This window comes from Chlamydotis macqueenii, chromosome Z, assembly GCF_036417535.1.
Source record: "Chlamydotis macqueenii isolate bChlMac1 chromosome Z, bChlMac1.mat, whole genome shotgun sequence".
NCBI lineage: Eukaryota > Metazoa > Chordata > Aves > Otidiformes > Otididae > Chlamydotis > Chlamydotis macqueenii.
In genome coordinates, this window is record NC_141593.1 from 21,638,448 (window position 1) to 21,653,079 (window position 14,632).

At 37.1% G+C, this 14,632-nt stretch overlaps 1 protein-coding gene across 1 annotated transcript in view; it reads left to right on the plus strand.

Annotated features, from left to right (window-relative positions):
• The window catches only part of CWC27 (CWC27 spliceosome associated cyclophilin), a 117,417-nt gene extending 104,476 nt beyond the window's left edge, over positions 1-12,941 (plus strand). Inside the window, exon 14 of the mRNA XM_086770941.1 lies at positions 12,525-12,941. Within this exon, the coding sequence (XP_086627067.1) occupies positions 12,525-12,699 (175 nt within the window). The 3' untranslated portion in view covers positions 12,700-12,941. The remainder of the gene's footprint in view (positions 1-12,524) is intronic.
• The last annotated feature ends 1,691 nt before the right edge of the window (positions 12,942-14,632 follow it).

Consider the following 14,632-nt stretch of genomic DNA (forward strand, 5'->3'; position numbering starts at 1 on the left):
AAATGCACAAGAAGGTTTACAAACCAACTCTCGTACCAATCCTGAATTATAAACTTAATTGTCATAATAAGCAACCCAGAACTAAAAAGGAGCTGCACTCCATACCACTAAAAACAAAATACATTGCACACTAAACCAGTTAAGTTTACCGTACCTTTAAAACCTGGAAGACACATAGGCTGCAAATCATGGTGATTTTTTTTTACGGATTGATTGAAAAGATATGCCCATCTATTAACTTCTAAATAAGCTTAAGTTCTTAGTTGAAGTACATAATAGCTAATAAGCAGCAAATACTAGAAGAGCACCAGAGGTATTTGCATATTAACATTGCATTGAGGCAATATTCTGTTCTTGCTTGAAAACTGTTTCTGTAGTGGTAATCTGGGTCCTGATAAGTATGATTTTACATTATTGTTACTTCTTCAGTTTGGATTTGATGGAAGTTGCCCAGTTCATCCTGCTGGACCTTCAATATTCAGTGTAGAAACTGGAACATTAACATGTGAAAGCTGTTCTTTACCAGATGAACATGATTATGTGAAGTACATTTAAACTATTGTTGCCACTAAGGAAGCAGCCAAAGTTTGTATCATCCTCAGTAGAGGGGTTTAGTCTATTATTAGTCACATCAGTTCAGAAATCAGGGCTGCAAGTAGACCTCCAGTTGATTTTAGAGTTTGTGTTACAGTGGAGCCCAGTAATTTTTCCTTCATTTTGCACGTGGCTAGAAGTTTTGGATTTCTTCTTCTGGATTCAGATCTTATTCCTGACCTCTATCTGTTCTCAGTAATATACCCATAGTCATTTAGAATTTGACTATGACTGCCAGCATGCTGCATAGTTCATTTCATTAATAGCATGTGATGCCAGTGCTTCATAACTTAACCACTGCACTGTTTCCTGGGTGAAATGTAAGATGTTGGACGTGAACTACAAAGATTCTTAACCTTTAAAAGATACCAACTTTTTCCTTCCCCATGGAATGCTGTCATGGCTGTAACTAAGTGACAAATGTAAGTGACACAGTCACTTAAGTATTTTGGGGAGGATGTCTAGACTCTGAAACTTACTCTTTCTTTTGATATGAAATAACATAAATCTGTTTAGCTTTCAGATATACTGTGGTACAAGAAAGAATGAGTCAAATGGGAATTTGGATTAAGGAGATGGTTTTTCACGTTATTTTTTCAGTTTAAAATTCTTCTAGTTAGCTACTTTTGTTGAGTCTGAGCTATTCTAAATGTTGGCTAATTTGAGGGGTAAGAAAAACAGGCATTTTTTAAAATGACAGTGAAAAAGTCAATCCCTGAAAATACCTTTCAATTTACAGTCAAGAGGTTATTGTAAAAATTATATGAGAATAAAGGTCTTCCACCTCAAATAAAAAGGCATTTCAGATCTTGCTTAATAGATTGTTTCACATGCATGTTGTATAGTTACTAATGTTGGTTTGACTGTTGACTTAGTTTTTTGTCACAAACCTCCTTTAGGATAGCGAGAATGAAAAAGAATTCACATGGGAATTTAATGGTACTGTTCACTAAAATAGTAAAAAATAAAGGGAATGGGTCTGTTTTTAATAATTTATTGCTTCTTTGGAAAAAAACCTCACTAAAATTCAATGCTAACCATTTAAATTGCAGCCTGGTTTATATATGTCAAATTCTGTAATCTGTTCCCAGTTCTGAATTTTGCAAAACTACCACCGAGGCTGGTTAAATATTTTTACAACATTGGGTGCTAATACTAGGCCCTTTCTACCAGGACATTCATTGCAATTTAACTGTATGATTTTTTTACCCAGTCTGTAGACATTGTTATATTTTACTCCAGAACAAACAAATAAAAAAATCTATATATTCAGTTAAGGTGTTCTTCTATCAAGCATCAATAGTTATGTCCTTTATCTTCTTTTTAAAAAAGTTTTTGTTAATAACACAAGGAAAACTTCTCTTGGAATATTTATCACTGGTTTTAAGTGATAAATCTAGTGAAGTTAGCACTGGAAACACAGTATTTAGTTTATCTTGTTTTCTCCCAGTAAAAGGCTGTGAGAGAGAGAGATTAGGGTCTAAAAAAAAAAGTATCAAGGCATCACCTTCCCAATGTGTGTTGCAGAGAGCAGGCTAGAATTGGTTTGATTCTGGGTTTTTTTTAATTGAAAAAGCAATTTCAGAGTCAGGTAAATGTTGAAGTTAGCCAGACTATTTTTATATTGCAAGATTTCATTTATATTAAGAACTAAATCACAATGCACACTGTTAGTGTCTAATCCACATAAATTTGATAATGTGGATTTTATTTCCAGGATTTCTGTTTAATACAGCATCTACTATTAAACTTTGCATAGTAAAATTCTTCTGGATAAACAGCTACAAATATTGGTTATATTTCTTTCATAAACCTACCTTTATACACATTTTCTAAAATCCATCTTTGCTGTAATACCTCAGACTGAGGATTATGAAATATGGCTTCCTCACAATTAGCACCAGTCTCTCCAGATTCAGTTGCAGAAGCTTAACTGTGACAAAAGCAGTAAGCTCCTGAAAACTAAGCAGCAGTCTTTTTCACATGCTGATGCTAGCTTGGGGAACGAAAGAAAAAGTGCTGCTGTAATTTATGCCAGTGAGGCACAAAGATGGATTAAAGCCATGTTTGCTCCCCTCCTCCCAACCAGACTTGAGCCAACGTTCCTCCAGTAGTCTGGAAAAACTGGCTCTGTATTAGATCTCTCCTGCTAAGGCCATTGATTTACTCAACTACATTTTTTAAAAGTTGACAAAATACTTACTTGATCATTGCAAAGGATAAATGAATGCCAGAGGTCTGTGTTAGAAGCATATTGGAAAAAGGGGTTTCTTTTCTTTTTGGCAAAAAAAAAAGTAAGTGCTTGTTTGGGTTTTATTATTGCTTCTAACATTTAAAGGAAGAAAGAAAGGGGGGAAAAAACCCTTCTGCTGTAAATCTTTTTCTTTTTTTTTTTCCCCTCCAGTTTTCTCTCCACCTTCACTCTTCCACTACTAGAATGTGGTCAAACCTTGATATGTAAATGAGAGCTGCTAGCTCACTGCTTCAGTCAGTAATTTTGTATTGATGAATTGTTCTTCTGATGAAGTTGTATATTTATTGCTTTTAGCTGTTCGTCATGCATGAGAAACTCGGAGTATTTGGGGTGGGTTTTTTGTTTATTTATTTTTTGTTAATCCCTCCATGTCTAAGTTTATTTGGATTAGGCATCTGGGCCTGGAATCAACTACTGTTTGACTGAAATTCAGAGATGATCCATGCTTTACTCAAGGGTATCTAGTATTACATCTACTGTCTGGAAATCTTACATTTTGTTTATTGCCAGCAAACCTAGTGAAGAATGAAGAAATATTCTACTCAGTCTTTAATAGCCTAGCTTAAGCTTCCTGCATATTTACACACCTTTTCAAGCACCTCAACTTCATCTCATTCAGTGACATGTTTAAACAGTAAGGATTTGCACATATTCAGAATGGGGAGAGAGAGGGACAAAAGAGAAGGGAGAGTGTCCAGAGAACATTGAATCTTATGAAAAACTGAGTATTTTTGTGCTAGAAGTGCTCTCCTCTCCTTCCCCTCACTCTAACTCTGTGCTGTGGAAATACAATACTGCCTGACCATTTGCGTTAACCTGAGGAGGCGATTTGCTGAATTCTAGAGTATCAGATATTACACAAGCTGTTGCCAGAGACAGGATGCTAGACTGGATGGATCATTGGTCTGTTCCGGTATGGCACTTCCCATGTCCTTATAGTAAATACTCTGTAAGGCTTTTCTACATTGGTACACTGTCTGGAACAACATCTGGAATTTGCATTACAGTCTTCCATACCAAGCTACTCTACCAGCAGCAGTTGTCTATTTGAAGTACCCAGCTTCTTTCATCAGACTACTTAACATTTTTGTGAAGGGGATAAGGATATAGTGTAAATATAGTATATATTAATTATTACCAAATATGCAATATAAAAATAGGGTAACTGATTTTTTTTATAGAAAAATATTTATTGCTTAAAAACATAAGTCATCATGGTTTTACAGATTTCTAATTCTGATACTATGAGAGCTAATCACATTTTCCCCCAGTGCTTTTTGCATTGGGTGAGCTTTTTTGTAGTTTAGTTGATTTTCCCTTTCTCTTAGAAGATTACTTACAACTAAATCTTCTTTTGAGAGGAGAAAATGCTTAGTACTATCTTGAACAACGGAAGGATACTCTTAGTCTTCACCACGAATAGTTTACTTTGTTATTAGCTTTGCAGAAACTGAAGTATCTTTGGGGTTTTTTTTACCCTGGATATCTCATACTTGCTGAAACTATTAGTTTCTTATTACTTTTGCAGTGAATATTTTAGGGTAAATCTGAGCATATAGCATTTGAATAGAATATCTCAGAAAAGAATGATGTTGGAAGTATCTGCAGAAGTTCTATTCTGATCATTTTATGCTGTGGGCCTATGCTAACTGTTGTGGTTTTGTTTAGTGAGGGGGGGCCTAAGGTGGCAGCTTCTGTAGGAAACTGCTAGAAATTGCTCCCCTTTGTTCAGTGGACTCGGCTGGGACTAGGGCGGACCTGCTGCTGGTCAAGGCCAAGCTGATTGGTAGCAGAATGTTCCATGATAACACCTCTGCGATAACATATTTAAGAATGGGAAAACAGAAAAAAAAAGAAGACGAGAAGATGTGAAGAAGCTGAGCCGGGGCAGAGGTGCAGGCCTCATGGGCCTTGCAGGCCTCACCCTCTGGCCTCTCGCCAGGCAGCCAACTGGGCCCGAGTCGGCCCGGCCCGGCTGCAAGAAGTGGAGAGGAGATGAGCTGGATGATGTGAGGAGATTCTGAGAGGCGTCTGCCAGCCTGTTGTGAAGAATTTTTCTTGTGAGAGAAACAGCTGCAGACACCAAGTTCAGTGGAGAAGGAGGGGAGGAGTAATGCTGTTCCTGGCCAAGATTCCCCTGCAGCCTGTGGTGCAGCCCATGGTGGAGCAGGTTGTCCCCCTGCAGCCCATGGAGGTCCACGGAGGAGCAGAGATCCACTTGGAGCCCTTGAAGGACCCCACACCGGGGGAGGTGGAGGCCTAAAGGTGGCTGTGGCCCATGGAGGGCCCGCTGGGGCAGCCGTTCTGGAGAGACTACTACACCCCATGGAAGAGATGACTCATGCTGGAGCAGTTTCACGAAGGACTGTGGCATATGGGTGGGACCCCACAATGGAGCAGGGGAGGAATGTGTGGAGTTCTTCCCCTGGCTATGAAGCAGCAGCGTAAAACATCACGTGATGAACTGACCGCAACCCCCATTCCCTCTTCCCCCCTGTGCCACTCAGGAGGGGAAGGTGGTAGAGATAATGTTAAGCCTGGGAAGAGGGAGGGGTGGTGAGAGGTTATCTTGTTCTCTGTCTCATTATCCTGCTGTTTTTAGTAATAAATGAATAGTTTTCCCCAAGTCGAGTCTGTTTTGCCCGTGACGGTAACTTTAAGGATTTTCTCCCTGTCCTTATCTCAAACCTCGAACCGTTTTTCTTATTTTATCTCTCTCTATTCTTTTGGAGGGTGGGGGGAGTGAGAGAGAGACTGCGTAGTCTGGTCCTGATAATATGTTACCTCCGTTGTTAATATCTGAATGCTGAAATACTGTAGGCTAATAGTACTGCATTAATCTGAATGCTAGAAAATGCCACTTTTGGGTCATGCAGAAATGAAATTAACCTCAGGAGAGTGCTTGGGGATGGGGATATTTATAGCAATAGTGAAATCTTAAATTTCAGTCTAAAATCTGTGCTCTGTACCATATTCAGTAATATGGATTGAAACTATATTATTTTGATGTAGAATTAAATACTTAACCTGTGAAGTTGACTGCAATATGGCAAATATCTGTACTTATCCCAATTTTCTCAATATTTTTCTAAGCATTTTTTAATATTATAAACTTCGGTGAAATAACTAATGATTTTAATTTGGCTAGGCCTGAATAGCAAATCTTATTTCTCTTTTTAAATAGCAAGTCAATAAATTTGAAAAAAATAATGTTTATGAAAGCACAAAAAATTGAGAGGACATGTGATCTGATCCTTAGGAAAGGAGAACAGGAACAAAAGACTGTGGAATGGTGGAAACAAGCAGTGAAACAAGAAAGAGTGAAATCTCTTAGCAGTAACAAACACGGCAGAAGCCTATGACCATAGATTATTACTGGGAGGCATTAGTGAAATCAAACCTGGTTTGGCAGACTAGGCACAAACAGGAATAGTGTGTGATGCAGTGGAAGGTTTAAATACCAACTGCTACAGAAGAGTAGGGACTTTCATAGGTAATTTAGCACAGCTCCAAAACTATGAGGTAATGAGACAAAACATACTCAAGGAAGTTTGTTTCTTTGTGATAGCAGTGGCTCTGTGAAACAGTGAGAATTAAAGAGATTAATCCAGATTTCAGACTGTCTTTAGCAGTATTTATGCTATCAACTCTTATTGCTGTAACTATCAGAACCTACTTCAAGTGCTTGGGAAAAAATTATTTTTCTTTTCATGATCTGTAAGAGAGAGAAACTTGGATTACAGGGTTCCCTTGCATGAAAAGCGGGATTATGGGTTATCTGTTAGATGAAAAGAAAAACAAAGCTGTATGGTGAGACAGGGCAGACAAAAACCAGGGAACTCTGTGTTGCGTAGAGCACTTAGTCATGGTTGCAAGTTTCATTAGAAACATAAATGTATTTCCTCTCTCCTGCTGCATTGTTTTTAAAAATTATTTGTAAAGCTCTTAGACACTCTTATGCAAGGAATGGTGACAGCAGCCTAAGCCAAGAGGCTTGTTTTGATTGTAGCATCTCAATTTTGAAAAAAAGATGGAAACAAAATCAGATGTTATTAACATATTTCCTCCTTCAAAATTCCCATTGTTTTATGGTTTTGACATTCTTTTTGTCTTGTTTGTATTCTTGTTCTCTTGCCTTGATTCAAAATGTTTGCTTGGTTTCAATTGTCATTTGAAATTTTTCTTCATTTTATTTACATTTTGGCCAGTCTCTTTTTTCTCTGTTTTTGTTTCTCATTCCTATCCTTTTTTTTAGTCTTTACCTTCCTCAATTTATTTTTCTTTTTGGTCTCTCAACTGTCTCTCAGTATTTCTCAACTGTCTCTCCTATTCCTTTGCCACCCGCTACTCTGCTGGAACTGAAGAGTGTCAGTGAGTTCATTCGTTCATTCTTCCAGAACAGCTTTTCTTTTTTTCCTTGGAGAGAGATCTCATTTGCTTTGATCTGTAGATTCACTCATCTGTTTTCTCATCTGTTCATGAGTTACAATTCTATCCACAATTCTGTCATGAGGGTCATGGGAGGAAAGTCTTACAATGTTTCCTGTGTTAATATCATTTACAATATTTGAATGAAAACGTTAGTGGCAAATAGAATGAAAATCAAGGAAAGGAGTAGTGCTTGAGTACCTCTCATTATTTTTCTTTTAAATATATGGTATATTGGTGATAATTGAGAAAAGTAGGTAGCATGTTACTTGCAAGCGATGTTGAACTCCGAAACAAATGGTAGTGCTACTAGTTATGGTCAGTATTGGTCTCTCCTTCCTTTTTTAGACAGCCTGTACAATGCAATAAGCAGCACTAAATTTCTTGACACAGATACTTCCTCCTGCTTTGTTCATTTTAAACATCCTGATGGAGAGAGCCAATAACTTTCATAAAATGTAGCAATAATTTGCAAAATCCTGATACTGAAAATTTTGTAGCAGTATGATTAATTAATTAATTTAATCTCCATTTAGAAGCATTACATAATTTTGGCCACGTTCTGAGCACCAGTTTAGATGTACTGTCTGTAAGCAGTGCATTTTAGTAACATACAGTTCTACATCTGGAAAGTGAAAAGCTGTGTGTTACTTTTTTTTGGTGCCTACTGATTGTAGAAGCAAAGGATCTATCACCAGCTGCCATGTCTTACGCAGGCACCTCCAAATGAAGCCTGGCTAAAACCACTTAAAATTACTGCCTTTGTGCCAAAATCTATTACCTCCAAACAGAGTTGACAGAATGTAACTTTTGTCCACACCTATTGATGATTTACTGCAAAGGTCAGCTGTTTAAAATGCTGACATAGGTGCGTGTAGGATAATGTCCTAGGCTGTCCACGGAAGTGGCGGAGGCAAAAGAGCGCATGCTGTGTAGAGTCACTTGTGCAAGAAAGGTTGAGTGGGCAGCAGATGAGCTGGTAACAGTGAACACCTATGTCAGTTTGATAAACCAGTGTGGAACTAAGCAATGCAGCTTTTCAGTTTCACTCAGTTAATACAAAAATCGCTGATACATGCAGTGCGTTTGTACGAGAAGATCCAAGCTTCATCACTAGTGCAAAACTGTAGTGCTTCTTTGCCCTTGCTGAGATTTAGAATTATTCAGTTCACTGACTGCCACTTCACTTTCTCCCTAAGGACAGTCCTGGAAAGACCAGAGCTGTTGTGATACTGGACTTCTGTTTATGCTACACTTAACATGACTGCCACCTGTCAGCAGCTGGAATATGGTTCAGATCCAGTGCATGGCTCACATATCTCAAAATGAGAGGGAGTACTGTATATCATATCTTTTCTTACAAGTGCCATTTCACTTGAGTGGTTCAAAAGAACACGATCTGTCTGCTGAAAAAAAACTGGTTGAATCTGCCTGGAGCGCACTGTGTAGGTGGGGTTCATTCTTTGATGTGCAGCTGGCAAATAGGTTGTTGCCTATGCTAAACTATTGGACATAGAGCTTAATCATACTGTAATCGTTCTTGAATGCTTTCTGGTGTGCTGAAGTTTCTTTTTTTGGCTTCAGTTGCAGCCAACAGTCTCCAACTTGTAACCTCCTAGAAAGTAATCAAACTGATCACCACGGTAATGTATTAGTTAGCACAGCTTAAGAACCTATTAGACCTACTCTGCTAGTAACTGTGAAGAAGCAATCTTGTTTGCTGACTGTTGGAAAAGTCGTTATGTGAGAATATCACTAGGCCAGGAGAGTATCCATATACCTGTGAAACCCTGTGCTGCCTCTGAAACCATCTTAAATGAATTCAGGTATTTCAGTCTAATGTTTCAAGACATTTCATTTTTGCAGTACAGAAGAGAGCAAAGAACTCAGTGTCCTTTAGTAACACTAAAGGGAAGACGTGTAGTACAGCAACCAGCTGTTCTGCTATTACATGGGATAGAACAACGGTTAAACTGTAGGATGCTGTCATATGTCTGGGGTGAAAATCAACCCTCTCCAGCACAAAATCCATTTTAAGATAGCTGGTTCTGATTTGCAGCACTATCTTAACAGAAGAGGTTAAGAAAATAACTTTGTGGTTACTTCTTCTAAAGAAAGTCAACAATTTGCACACCTGGATACTTTAAACCCACATGAGTTTTGGCAAGGTATTTTATTAAAACTAGTTTTAAGCAAAAAAAAAATTTTTTTTTCTTTCTTTTGAGTTTTGCATGGGAGAACTGACAACCTTTCATTCTTTAAATTTTGAAGAAAAAGTGTGTTTTGAAGTTGTATGTCTCACTCGTTTAAAATGAACTGTCAACAAGTGGTAATAAGCACAAGTTAGTAGGTTCTCAATGAAGACGAAGAGATTAAATTAGAGCTTTCAGCACAGTGACTGCAGAAGCATGACTGGGCAGCCAGCTCCCCACTGAACTCAGGAGCATGTGGAGGGGAAAAGAGCTATACATCAAACAAGGAAAAGTCTTATGCAATCTGTATTTGTGGAATTACGGCCCTAACTTCACACTTTGAAAATTACGCAAGTGCAAACGTTTGTTGGAGAAGCTTGAATAAGATTACTATAAATTCAAATGATTCATATAGAAATAATTATTAAATACTTCCCTTGTTCAAAACAATTTGTTTTTTTTTTTTTTAAATAGTATTAAGTGTGATTTACTATTTCCATGGATGCAAAACCGGTCTACTTGTGAAGATGTGTAACTCGCAAAAAATAAGCTTAAGTTCACAGCAGGAAAATATTTTTTAAAATCTCCACCACAGTCTGTGTTTATTTTGCTTTACCTGTGAGATGCTGCATCTGAAAGTGATTCTGGGAATATCAAAAAGTTTCTTAATATTGGCTTATTTTTAATCACAGCTGGGAACACCTCAGTGGAAAGTTATGAATAGGAGTCAGAGACTGTGACTTCTTTCAGCTCTTGCAGAGAAGTAAACATTGCTTAGTCTGAATCTACTGCATCTAATTTGCAAACTGCCTGGGACGCAGTATGGACTGACCCAAGAATTAGAGATATATTTATTTTTTATTCCTATTAGTAGTATCCTGCAAATGTGCTGTGGCATTCTTTTACAACCTGAGTTGATGAAATGACTAAGTGTGACTACAGTTCTACATACACTCGTATAACAAACATGCTCTAAATCCACTCACCAAGGATGACTCCATCTCTTTAGGCCTATATTTTAATTCAGACTAGGATAGTATGATTTGGTATGTGTTCTTAAAAAAATAATCAAATGCTCATCTTTAATAAGTTGAGAAGAATATGACAAATGCAGAAAGCATGTTAACTAAAATAAATTACTTCAATCCCTCCACTGTGAGACAATGTTTTTATAATTAAACTACAAATACGCAATCATGAGTCACTCTGACGGTACATTATGTTATTCTGAATTGTAGATATGGCTAAAAAAAACCTTTTGGTGTTACTAGTGTGTACAGGGTTATAAACTACTCAAGCTTTATACACTGGAAACAATTCTTAACCATTTCCATGGGACAGGGTAATAAGCAGGCATGCTGTCAATGCTATACCATAAGACATTTATGAAACCTACATGTCAATAATCAATTATGAAGAAAAGTCTCAATTTTTGTTTTTAAATGTTTTTCTAAAGCATTCAAATAGATCTCGTATAGTCTATAGCTTTGAATTTTGTTTAGTTTCTTTAATAGTACTGTATTGTAATCTACAGTAACAGAGCTTGTCCTCCCTCCCTCCCTTTCTTTATCTATGGCAGTTTGCACTGAGCTCCTTAAAAAACCTATTTAATTCAAGACCTCTAATATGCTGCAAAAGATTAACAAAGCAATGTTTCATTCACCACAAAACTTTCATTCTGATACTGACTTGTTTTTCCTTGATTTTCTGTCTCACAAAGACTGTAGGCAAAGATATCTAATGCTGTAAAGGTTGATATGCTTAGATTCAGTTCAGTATAGTTATTATTATTTTAAGTTGTCCCATCAAAGTCAAAGATGTTTTTGCAATTGATTAATACAGAATCCAAACATAAGTGGGTTTTTGCCTAGGCACGTTTGTTTGCACTGAAAAAACTTTTAATTCCTTTTTTTTTTTTTTAATTGAACATACAAACTTTATACTTGTTCTCCTGGTTCATAAGTAGCAGCTTGATTATGACTGTATATTCAAAAGTCTTGTTAAATAATCAAGTGGGTTTTTCATTTAAACTATCACAGCTGTGGTTAAAAGTATTAATCCCATAGCCTGGTTTTCATACTTAAATTAAAACTGTATCCTGTGATACAGAAAGTAGCTAACTTGTAAGTAAAGATCAATAGGTTTACAATCAGTCAATTTGTGAGCATCTTTGGTTCGATTTTCTTCTCTTTTCCTCCTGCCTCTCTTTTTCTTTAAGTATAGTAAATAAGTTATCCTTTTGTTTAAGATTTTGTTTGTCCAAGCTAAAACTCATAATTTTCTGACTTCTGCATTAATTCTCACCTGCTAATAAGGCCATAGTTGATAAACTCCAGGCATTCCTGCCACTGACTGCAGCTAACAAGCAAGTTATGACTCCAGGTTATGCTGATGTTTTCAGATTTCTGGGAATTTGCTAAAATGAGGAAATATCTAATGGGGGGGGGGGGGAACTTCTAATCAGCAGTAGAAAAAACATAGGCTGGAACAAAGCGTTAGTTCCATCTGATGTTCAAAGAATTCAAAAGCATGACCTGAACCCACTTAAGGTGGAGCAGCAGGACATGAAACATTCCCGTTTTGATCTTCTGTGTACCTACCTCAAGCATTTTCCCCCACTTTAGCGAAATCCTAACGGTGAAAGGAAGTCCAAAGTGACTAATAGGAAAACTTGAGAAATACTCCCTATTCCTGGGAAAATTATTCAGTACATTTGGGAATATGTTAAATAGAAAAAGACATGAGAGATCAGTACCTGAAATAAAATTCAGCAAAGCAAACTCTAGCTGTATTTTTCAAAATCAGTCTTCACAAAAGTGGCTACCCTATAATAACAGGGTCTACTAAGAAAGAAAGAAAGACACAAACAAACAAACAAAGCCAACAGCAACTAAAAAACCAGCAAAGCTTGAATCTTTTTTACTATGCATAAAAATAACTCAGGGTGCTAAAATCTTGCCATGCATAACATAATTACAAATCATAACTTTCCTCCTTCCACTGACTTGGAGCTATGTTTTTTGTTTTGTTTTGTTTTGTTTTGTTTTGTTTTGTAGGATGTCACATGTACTTCAGTTTGAAGACAGAAGCAGAAAGGTGAAAGATGCAAGCATGCAGGATGAAGACACTTTTGAGATCTATGATCCACGGAATCCTGTAACTAAGAGGAGAAGAGAAGAAAGCAAGAAGATATTGAGAGAAAAAAAGGGAAAGGAGATTAAAAGAATGTAAAGCTAGCCAGAGCTGCCTTGAAAAGTGACTGCAGTAAAGTGTTGGCTCTTTTGTAAGCTGTAGTTCCTAAAAATATCACTGGACAAGTATGAAAAGGAATCTCCCAAGAACCTGTTGTGCAGTTTTGAAGCAGAGCTATCATTTGTTTCTTAAGTTGTGCAGTCAAGTGCCCTCAGTCCATTCATTATCCATGCTCTCTAAAGGTTTTTAGAATTATGTATTTAATAAAACACCTGACTTTACTTTTGTGTGTACTTTAATTATTATAGTCACCATCATTGTTTAACTAACATATGATAATCAAAAAGTTTTCAACATAATTAATGAGACTTTGTCTAAGTAAAGGTTAAAATAGAAGATAGAAACCCCATTTGCAGGCTTTTTCTGAAAGTATAATTTTAATTATTTTTATTATTTTTTGACAAGGCATAGGAACATTACAGCAGTAAATGCTGCCTGCCTGAACTACTCTGTCATAGAATTAAGATGACCCAATTGCAGAACTCCTTAGAATGGTCCTAGCTTTCTTGAAACAAACCAAGTTTGAGAATTTGGTTATTTTCTCCTTCTTTTGAAATACATATTCCAATGCAGATCTCAGCTTGGGAAGCTGGGATGATACACAGTTTGGAGAGTGTTATTTCACTATCTGTATTACATGAACAGAAAGAGAATTTTAATGTACTGTGGTGGTTGCTTAAACTGTTGCGATACCAGAAATATCCCTCTAGTAGAATTTCCACTGCAGAGCGGCTGGTAATGAAGATTGATTTGCTAATTAGTGCAGTACAGAAATGAAAAAAAAAATGTCATCAGTCTCATTAAAAAAATAACCTTGTTTTTGACAATTATTTTGCCATCTAAAAATGAACCACTTCTCAAGTTTCTAGTTTACAGACTTTCCACCAGCTTTCCACTATCCCCCTCCAGGTGCTAATATTTTTACAGAAAAATGGGAATTTTCAGTGCTCCTTCTTTACAGTATTTCTGATGCCACAGAGCTTGGACTACCCCTATGGGCAATAGCCAAAGAAGAGTGAGCACAAGTGAGCAAGGTCATTAAAAAGTGTGACCAGAGGAGTGTTTTGCTGATGTTGTTTTTAGAACAAGTTCAGTAAGGTATGGTGTCCTTATCAAGCTGCCACTGCCAAATTTCTTGATAGGGTCTGAGGTGTGAGATACATAAACCTGCATTGGTGGGTTAATATGGCCCAAATGTCAGAGGTTAGATTAATACAGACTGTTGCTTTAGTGCACGGTGCAACCTTTGAGATAAGAAGAAAACTTGGAGGTGTGATGTAAAATCCTTTATAAAGCTGTCATTATCTCCTCTTAGGCTGAGTGAATTATACTGTACCACGGTGTAAAGAAGTTAAGAGGGGTTACATTCTTAAACGTGGCCATTCACAAACTAGTGAGTCAAAATTTTTTAATTATTAAGTCATTTTCTGTTGGACTGCTACTCACAAAATCAAGAACATTTAATATCACATGCTGTTATCTCCATTGCTTTGTTTGTGGGGAAAATTTTAAACAGTCATTACAGAAAATTAGCATATCAAACCCCTATTATGATGAGGCAGGAGGGAGGAAGAGAGAGTGTGTGTGAGTTGGCAGAGGAAGTCAGCATGGGCAAAGTGCGGGCTAGATCTAGAAAGAAACTTGAGCATCAATTCCAGGAGACAGCTACTGCCCCTGTAACAGAAAAAAAATGTTCAATTAGATATTTTTCCTGTAAGCTAAAGTAGGATGTATGAGTCAATGAATGGGCAAGTTGACTAACACTCCTTTTAACTGAATCTTTTTGCCAACTACCTCCAGTAGCTCTGTGTGTTCTGTATTAGGTGGTTCCCATTTTTAAGCACTAGACAAGCACAGGGAGAAAAGCTTTACTCAGGGTTTAGGGCTCTGCTCAGTAGGAAGAGGTCTGAAA